Genomic DNA, 10,244 nt, shown 5'->3' with positions numbered 1-10,244 from the left:
GTAGCAGCAGCAGGAGCAGTGGCAGCTCTGGGGCTTTGGCTCACACTAGCCTGAACAGCCAGAGGGGCTGGGAAAGGTGGAGGCAGTGGTGGTGGTGGTGGTGGAGGCAGTGGAGGTGGTGGTGGTGGTGGTGGTGGTGGTGGTGGTGGTGGTGGTGGCGGTGGCGGTGGTGGTCCATCCAACTAATACATCCCGTGAGTGCATTGCTATGAGCCTCATATTAAACACAGTGGGGCGGAGATGGGAAGGAGGAGAGGTGCGAGGCCTGGGGGGTTGGGACGGGAGATGGAGATATGACTGCTGCAAGGGAGATTGAGTGAGGGGAGGGGAGGGGGGGGGAGGGGTGTGATAAGGATGAAGGATGGAGAGGAGGGGAGAGGAGGGGAGGAGGGAGGGAGGGGGGGGAAGAGAGAAGGGGGAGAGGGAGTGTACCGATGTCGATGCCCCTGCGCGGGCCGTCGCAGGCACCCTGGTCACTGATCAGGTCCTCCACCCAGTGGATGTAGTTGAGGCGGAGTGGCACGGTGGGGATGAGGCGCTCCAGGGGGATCTGGATGGTCAGCCCAAAGTCCTCCTTCAGCAGCGTGCAGGTGAGGGCCCGCACCGCCTCGGGGTCCTTGAAGTTCAACCTGCAGAAGAGACAGAAAGAGAGAGATGGACAAAGGGAGAGAGAGAGAGAGAGACGGTAGAAGACGATGAGGACAAAGAAGAGGAGAGAGAAGGAGCTAAAACAAGACAAAGGGAGGTGGAGAAACAGGACCATGCAGCATGAGAGTGAAAGAGAGAGAGGGGAGAAAGAGAAAACAGAAAATTGCTGGGCAAAGACAAAACGTGTGAAAGCAAGGAGGCTCACTGGCCCATAATCACATTAAACCCCCCACATCATACACCCGGCAAGATGAAGCTTTTCAATTCATCACTGTCAATCACAGACACGTCTGCAGTGATGGGGAAGACGAACGAGGGGCCCATCAATTTGCACCACCCTGGTAATGGCTAACGAGGACTTCATTATGAACCTCCACCCCTCCCACACACACACCCCATACACACACACCCATACACACACCCACCACATACACCCCCACACCATCACTTCCCATTCCTACATCTTTAATGAATCACTGCGCTTGGGAGTCATGCTTTTGTGTTGGGAGGGGTAAAGTGCATGGAGGATAGTTGTAATTAAAACGTCTCTACACATTCACACCTCCATGGATGGAACCACACCAGTGTGTGTATATATGTGTGCGTGTGTGAGAGAATATGTGTGCATGTCTAGCACCTCCAGGTGCGCCTATGTATCCATGAATCTGTGTGTCTGGATAGGAAGCCTGCTGTGAGAGTGTCTGTGTGTGTGTGTGTGGTGTGGTGTGTGTGTGTGTCTGTGTGTGGTGTGGTGTGTGTGTGGTGTGGTGTGGTTGAATGCATTTAAGGCACTATCCTTCTATTGTCTCCCACACGTGGTGATAAAAACAACAAAAACCCTAAAACAGACAGACCCCAACATGTTCCATGAGCCTACCTATAATCCCCTGTTGTGTGGTTGCTACCCATAATCCCCTGCTGTGTAGTTGCTGATGGGAAGATCATCTCAGGCACTACATGTTTTGACATATGCAGATTAACGTAATCCCAACCTGGTGATCACCATCTAATAGGCACTGACGTAGCCTTTGTACAAATTACTGTTTAGCATGTTATCCTACGGAATTAACACAATAATCTAAAACCATATATCCTACGCTGCATTGACCCCCTACACTGTGCTTATCTACAACATCAGGACCAGCAGAGCATCTGATACTTTTGAGGAAACTTATCAGGGCCACACATCTCCCTAATTCATTAGTGCATTAGCTCTGCATACTGCGCTGTGTGAACATGACCTTCAGGTGATTTCTTTTGTCTCCTGGCAGCCCTGAGCAGAGCGGTGACAGCAGAGGGTGGAGAACTCAGCCCCCTTGCACTCAGCCCACACAGTCTGCAGGGGAGGTGGCAGAGAAGCCAGACACCGCCAAGCCACTGTCATCGCCCCACCACCCACAAACTGGAGGGGTGACAAAGAGAGAGAGAGGGGGGGAGAGAAAGAGAAAAGAGAGGGGGCAGAGAGGAGTGAGAGGGAGGGAGAAAGCGAGAGTGAGAGACAGGGGAAGAGAAAGAGATAGAGAGAGAGAGGTGGAGAATGTGAGAGAGAGAGATAAAGAGAAAGAGATGGAGAGAGTGAGAGAGAAAAGTGAGAGTGAGAGAGATGGAGAAGGTGAGAGAGAGAGATAAAGAGAAAGAGATGGAGAGAGTGAGAGAGAAAGAGAGAGAGAGAGAGAGAGAGAGAGAGAGAGAGAGAGAGAGAGAGAGAGAGAGAGAGAGAGAGAGAGAGAGAGAGAGAGAGAGAGAGCTCGTCTGACCCAGATTAATGTGTCCATTGTTGGGTCCAGTGGGCCGGGTGGCTCAGTCAGGTCATGATCAATATGCTGGGGAGGGGGTCTGTGGCTGCCGGACTGCCGGCTATTTTTAGCCACTGATGAGGCTGAGCCCTGCTGCTGTGCATAAGGAGAGATGGAGCGCTGCGGCTATACCGCACATCGTCTCCACGGCAACACCCCACACACACACACACACACTAACCAAAGTCAACATAGAGACACGCCCATTTGCATTCGTATATGCATATAAAATACAGAAATATGTATGTGCTAACAGTAAGTGTGTGTGTGGTGTGTGTGTGTGTGTGTGTGTGTATGTGCACAAGAGAGAGTCCACATTTGTAAGCATAGCTGCCTGTGATATAATGGATGATAGCAGCCTGTCATAAATATGGCTGACACTGGCGTGGCTGGAGAAAGGTTAGTATGACTATCTCACATCCTGTGCCCCCTAGAGAGAGTAGGTCACAGCAGCTCCAGGCAGAATCAAGCACGGCAGGGAAAGACAAGGAGAGAGAGTAGGAGAGTAGGGGAGGAGAGGAGGAAGAGTAGGGGAGGAGAGTATGGGAGGAGGAGAGGAGGAGAGTATGGGAGGAGGAGAGGAGGAGAGTATGGGAGGAGGAGAGTAGGGGAGGAGGAGAGGAGAGGGAGGAGGAGAGTAGGGGAGAGGAGAGCTAGTTGTGGGTAAACCACCCTACACCTCCCCAGCTTACCAAGGACACACCAGGTCCACAGAGAGAGAAGCCACCTCAGCAGTTTCTCTCCCCTCATAAACGCACTAGCGCTACGCTACGCTACGGCTGCTGCCGCTGATGTTATTCACTGCTCATCACTGGCTGCAGCAGCAGAGGGCATGAAAAAGCAAGGGCACTAGCACACCTCAGCAGAGCCACTCAGACAGGCAGGCAGGAGAAAGAAAGACTCCCATACACACGAGCACACACATGGGCACGATACATACACAGATACCATGAGCAGAAGGGACAAAGCAGTGGAACAAAAACAGCCCTGCAGCAACATGGGAAGGTAGTGCAATTAGGGTATGTGCAAAAATGCTAAACCATCACAAAAGATATTCTCAAACCTTTCTGAATGTCAGGGAAAGGACATGCACATTTTGGGTGCTTGAAGGCGTTTTGTGTTGCAGAGAAATCATTACCATGCATCACAGTGCAATTCTTCATTACAAAAATAACAATGTTAATGTCTGTGACATATTTCAATAGTGTGTGTGGAGTATTATAATATTGACTCAAGTGATTTCAAAATAACTGCATTATCCAGTGAGCTTTTGTCTGTGATTTATCATCTCTTCAGATGGCATTTGTTATTGCACTTTGACTCAATCATGTCTCATCTCAGTGAATCTTCATTCCCTTGTTTCTCCCTTTCTCTCAAGCAAGCTAGTTCCCTTTTCTCAGTTCTTTTCCATTAGCTCAATCTCCCATCTCACCACACAGCTACTCCTTATCATCCCATTTGACACGTTTCCCTCTTTCTTATTCTTTTTCTGTCAACTATATTCAAAACAACATGACATTAAGTCGTTTTAAAGCCATAAACTGTTTTTTTACACCATTTTAGATAGATAGATAGATAGACAGATAGATAGATACTTTATTGATCCCCAGGGGAAATGCAAGGTCTCAGTAGCATACAGACATCACACACACATTCACTAATAGCAGAAAAAAGCCATTAAAAGTATATAATATAAAAAAATGTATGCTGCTTTGTGAAAGGTGTAGTCTGTCTATTATATATATGGACACACGGTCAGAATATTGCTAAACATGGGGGTGAAAGGAGAGGTGCTGTGAATTCAGTCAATGTCGGTTTGTCTCACACACACAGCTGCTATAACACACAGTATACTATAACAACGAGGAGATTTAATTAGATATTATGGCATCAGTACCACAAAGTGTACTCAGCAGATAATATATGGCCAAGACAGCTAGCTGACCAAGGATCATTTACAATTTGTTAGTAAATTAGGCTAGCCAGTATGCTGGAGTAAATTCATCATCTGAGGTAAAAATGTTAAAATACACGTTGGGAAATTGGGAATTCTTACATGTGGCCTATGAGACAGACCAAGGCGACTCACTAACACCTAGCAGAGGAGAGGGCTGAGAGGCACTTGTAAAACAGAGAAAAGTCAGTCAACCCCACTATCTACCATCATTAGAGCAGTGACCTTTTACCATGGAAACGTTTTTTTCCCCCTTCTTTAGAAACACGTTACTACACACACAGCGGGGTTCCTCCTACTCCATCACGCTACTACACACACAGCGGGGTTCCTCCGCTGCAACACTACATGCTTTCTCGCTCTGCTCTGTCCATCAATTAAAGTGAAGAAAAATAAATAAATAAATAAAACACGCTTGTCTCATGTTGCCCTCAGGAGATGTGAGCACAAACACACAGCCAGAGCCTCACTCTCTCAGACATCTCGCGTCCAGAGAACAAAGCCCGATGTCTCCAGCCTTTGGCTCTGGCGTCGGGGAGATGAAAGTGGAGACGATGCCTCTTCAAGCAGGGGAATGTGAAGTGATGGTTTTGGCCGTCAGAGCCCACTGTACATAGTTCTGGTCCACCCCCCTCTTATTCCTCAGTGACTGACAGCACTGCAATAACACACACTGGTGAAGGAAAGTGCAGAAGTAAAATGTGAAGGCAAGCAATTTAATTCATTTCTATACAGAGTAGCACGACATTGTGAAATCTCCTGTCGCCAGGCTTAATATCACAAAATAGGGTAAATGAAGGTATTAATATATATTAATATACAGGTGGGGTGATGGGGGGGGGGGAAGGAAAGTCAGGAAAGTAGAGAAGTAGACAAAGACAGAGAGACAGAGAGAGAGATGTAAAATAAAAGAGAAAGACGTAAAAAGACGATTCTTCTGATTTTCAGGTCTCTTTCTTCTCCTGCCTTTCTGTTCTGAATGGGGGAACACTGAGGTGGGTGGAGCACGGGAAAGCCATCTTTAGGATCCACACTCACTCCGCGTCTCTAAAGAACTGATCCGAGTCCAGCCCTTAACTCTCTGATTATTCCTCTCATTCCAGAAGAAAGCGCTCATCCACGCGCGGCCCACATCAATAATGCAGCGAGCCCAGCGCCGACTGTGGAGATTAATGCTCGACTTATTAGCAGCAAAAATCTGCAGAAAGGACCGGCAGACGGGAGCCGAGAGCTGGGGAGCTCGGCAGATGTGAGAGGGGAGACGTTAAATGTCACTCTGAACTTTGAATTTTTAATTTGGCGGCGGGCGCGCACTACTCAGCGCTGCTGCTCTGGGATAGGATAGGCTGAGGTGGAGTTGGGTCGGGTCGCTGTCAGACAGAGACCGGTGATGGACGTTGTCCTCTCTCTCTCTTTGCTCACCCCTCCTCTCTCTCTACTTTCCTGCTTCTTCCTAATCCCGTCTCTTCTCCACTGACATCTGTGGCCCACATCTTACCCTCTTCGCCATATCTCACTCCTCCACTCTGGCTCTGGGAGATTGCTGGGATGGGGTGGGGTGGGAGACTGGGACTCCCCCTCTCTCTCTCTCTACTCCCTCACCCTCATCATCCCCTCCAGATTACCCACATCCTCCAAATGGCTGCTACTTACACTAAACTTAAGGAAGCTTATCTCTACCAGTTAAGACCACACAGACTGGTGATGGAGGAGGGAGAAGAAAAGAAAAGTCTGGCAGTGGAAATATGTTGATTTTTTTTTTTTTTGCCGACTTTGGCAAACATTTCGACTAATCCCTACGCTAACTTGTTGGTGCAGTTGGTCTTTGTCGTCTTTGTTGGCACCCTGGTGAAAAGCGGCTGGCGGAGCCGACGGAGGGGCCAGCTGTTTGGGTGGTGGTGGTGGTGGGGGTGGGGTGGATGCTGCGTGGGTGTGTGCACTGTCTGTGGCAGGGCCTCCTGTTAATTGTGTGCCATAATGGGCACTTGGCTCTTTCAGCTGCAGATGCCTGGGCTCGTCTCGTCGTTTATTTATTTATTTATTTTGTAAATATATTAACAGCTCAACCCCCACAACTCCCTGGCAGCCTCAAACCCACGCCAACATGCTGACACAGGTAAACACTCTCACACCTGCTCAACACGGCAGCATGTTCTGCATTCATCTGCATTTACACAATGCCATTTTCCCCTTCAAACACGGCAGCAATACTGTTGCATCTCAAATACAGCAAGGTGGGTTTGGGTGGGTATGTGAACGTGTGTGTGGGTGGGGGGTTGCTCAAAGCATATGAATGAATTTAGATGCCCTCTGAAACTGTTATAACTGCAAATATGCACACACATACATGCCCACGCGCACACACATACAGACACAAGCGCCCACAAACACATACACCTGAGAACAACACCTGCTACCAACACTAAATATAAATCTGCCAACCTCAATAGGTTGTTAAAAAGGTTTGTTAAAAAACCTGACCAGAACCAAACTGACCACAAGTGTATGCTGGAAAACCATACAGTTTCTCTACGCATTTGCTGAGTTTGGGGAGACTTTGTGCAGCTCAGCACATATTTCATAAAAGAGGAGCAGGGACTGAGCAGCCGTCTCCAGCTTGGCAGGCTGGTGGATTACTGAGGTGATCTTTGTGAAAGGAGAGGTATGTATTAAACATGAAAGAAGCCAGCACTGCTGGAGCCGGCCAGGGGCAGAGGCTTCACTGTGTGCGCTTAGCATGAGAAAGACAGAGATAAAGGCAAAAAAGAGAGACAAAGGTAGAAAGGTAGAGAGGTAGAGAGAGAGAGAAAGAGAGGGAGAAAGAAGAGAGAGAAAGAGAGAGAAAGAGAGAGAGAGAGAGAGAGAGAGAGAGAGGGAGTGAGTGAGATTGACTCACATAAAGATGAAGAGCCAGAGAGGGTGAAGCAAACAAAGACCTCCATACAAAGAGAAACAAAGAAAAGTCTAAAAGGAAAAAGTCAACACATGTGCAGCTAAGTGTTGGATTCTCTGGTCTCCCTAGGAAAATGTTGCGTACATGTGAGGTTGTGTGTTTGAGTGAGTCCAGGAGAACAAAAGAGAAAGACTATCTTCAGAGATGTATTGAGCCAGCAATCTCATTCAGTAATGAGGTGCTGACTAGGACATCCATCATTATCTTGTCATTCTACAACTGACAACCCTTCATTATAAGACAGAAATAATAAAAACAACACAGACATTTAAAGACAAAGAAGCCACAGAGAGACACACACACACACACACACACACACACACCAGATGAGTTCGGCCCAAGCTCTACCCACCTCATTAAAGGGCACAGTTTGGGATTCCAAAAAAACATCATTATTACAGATCAAAGGCGGCGAGCCGGCCAACGTGGGGCCCCTTTCACTCGGCACCTTCAAACAGCACCACGTGGCCAGACCTGCGCTCGCACACCTGAGACAAGACAACAGGCTTCGGTCCCCTCCACCTGCCAACCCTGTCAGAACTCGCTCACCCACAGGTCCACTCATGTCACACCTCACACTGGGCACAAAGCAATAATCCCCCTTTCTGAAAGCAATTTAGAAGATTTCAGCTGTGTGTGCAGATATACAGTATGTGTCGGGATGCATTTGGGAGTAAAACGAGTCTGACTGGATAACAGCCAGCTCTGCCAACAATGCCCACATTTAACATCTGTTGTTCTCCAGCGTCTGTATGAATATCCCGTGTGAAAATCAAGGGCGAGGCAGTGTAGCTATTCTGTGCTCCACAGTTGTATGAATTGAAATGGCAGGATGGCAATGGGTTGTTTCAATATACAACAAAATGACAAGACATGGCAAAGGCAAAGAGCCCCCCCCCCTGACTCTCTGTGTTTGTGTCCTTTCTATTGGAGTGCACGAAACCCTGTTCCATCAGGAAGCTATATGTGTCTCTGACAGCCCAGCATCTCTCTGGCAGTAATGATCTGAGGGGTCTCTCAGAGCTAGAAAAGAGACAGGATGACACATAAGTCTCTCTCTCTCTCTCTCACTCTCTCTCTTCCTCTCACTTTCCCCCTCTTTCCCTTAGCTCTCTACATATTTCATCCCTGTGCGTCCCAATTACTGACTGAGCTCATGCACAGCTATTGGACATGAAGCAGTCTGGCACTTGGTGGTGTGTGTGTGTGTGTGTGTGTGTGTGTGTGTGTGTGTGTGTGTTCAGTCCCTGCTGCCTCTCCTCCACCTGCCACTCTGAGTCTCTCTGCAGTGCTGCTTCCAGGGATCTCACACACACGCACAGACACAGACATACTGTACACACACACACACACACACACACACACAGAGAGAGAGAGAGATAAATCACAGCACCCAGGAAAAGCAGGAGGGAAAAGTGAGAGGATCTGAGGTTTTAGCTCAGTTGCATGCATAAATAATATCAATGTGTTATTTTTCCAAAACCCAAGATAAACATGCCAGTCAAACAAGCAACTGTGATTGAAAGCTTTGCACGTGAATGCTGACTGGTATTTTTCTGTATGTGTACATACATGTCTTTGTGCATGTGTGTGTGTGTGTGTGTGTGTGTGTGCGTGCGTCTGTACAAGTTTAACTGTGTATGAATGTGACTCCAGGGCAGTTTTACAGGCTGCAGACAGTAAGCAGACCCTCCAGAGTGTATAGGGGAGAGATCATGTCTCCAGACAGAGTGAAGACCAGCCCTCCAGCATCACCTGACCACTGGCAGGAAAAGCCCTCTGTTCTCTGGGGAGGCAGCTGCCTTTGTCTGTATACTTCCCCAGCCCAACACTAGCGTGTCTGGGTTTGGTGAGCTTCCAAGCCCTTGCAGCCTGCTTCATCATTAGCATTCGCTAGCTCTGCTACCTCCAAGGGCTTCAGATCCTAGGAGACCTACAACTCTAGCACTGCATCCACATGAAAAGGTGAGAACAGTTACAACTCAGAGCCTGTCCTGTGGATGCAACAATTAGACTAGTCTGGATCATATCAGGCAAGAAAACAAACAACCCAAAGGCACTGATGAAGCCATGCTCCAGAAAGGGAAGAAGAAGAAGAAAAAAGGCAGTTTTTTTTTTTCTAGGGAGTTGCACATAGAGTTCAAATGCCTGTTAAAAATAATTTCCTAGAATCCCAGAGGGCCACAGCTTATCCCTGCCCTAAGGGTGGGTGAATATAGCATTTCGCTGAGGATACACAGACATACAGACACAGATACAGACACACACACACACACACACACACACAACCTATCAATAGACTCAGCAGGATGTGCTTCCCCATCAGCTGATTGCCACCACCTAAATAGGACAGGCACAAAAGTCCCTGCTGGACTATTGATCCCCAAAATCTTTAACTCGTTGCTTCCAAAAACCAACCAAAAAAAAAAAAAAAAAAAAAATCAGTTTCCCAGAGTATGAAGTGGCAAATCGACCAGTGCCATCTCCCATGAGAGAGCTGCATGTCCCCCAGCAGAAATAACCTAAGGGCTTTACCAGAACTGCAGGCTTTAGTCCGTTTTAAGTCCAATCCTTGTATCCCCATAGTTCATGGTTCATTTGTGAAGATCAGAGCACAGTGCCACTTGGGTCAGGATCACAGAGGTGGTTTCGGTACAAATGCACTAGTGAACTTCAGGACGATACAGTGAAAATAATGCAAAGTGTCAGGAAAGTCTCAAGTTTCAAAGAATCAGAGGTCACAGAAGACGTCCGAGGAAATAGCCTACTTGACTTGTCTTACTGCAGATGATACCAGTCATACACCACCTTCCTAATACAACCACAGAGAAAACAAAAGCAACCCTTCAGCAACAATCTTTGGCCTATGCCTATTAAGTTCTTCTACTGTAGA

At 47.8% G+C, this 10,244-nt stretch overlaps 1 protein-coding gene across 1 annotated transcript in view; it reads right to left on the bottom strand.

Moving 5' to 3' along the window:
* mettl16 (methyltransferase 16, N6-methyladenosin) overlaps positions 1–10,244 on the bottom strand; it is a 30,126-nt gene that overhangs the window by 18,985 nt on the left and 897 nt on the right. The window contains exon 4 of the mRNA XM_048265510.1: positions 433–629. Coding sequence (XP_048121467.1) covers positions 433–629 — 197 coding nt within the window. The remainder of the gene's footprint in view (positions 1–432; positions 630–10,244) is intronic.

Source organism: Alosa alosa, chromosome 15, assembly GCF_017589495.1.
Source record: "Alosa alosa isolate M-15738 ecotype Scorff River chromosome 15, AALO_Geno_1.1, whole genome shotgun sequence".
Taxonomy (NCBI): Eukaryota; Metazoa; Chordata; class Actinopteri; order Clupeiformes; family Clupeidae; genus Alosa; species Alosa alosa.
The sequence above is the reverse complement of the archived record's forward strand: the minus strand, read 5'-3'. Positions and strand labels throughout refer to the sequence as shown.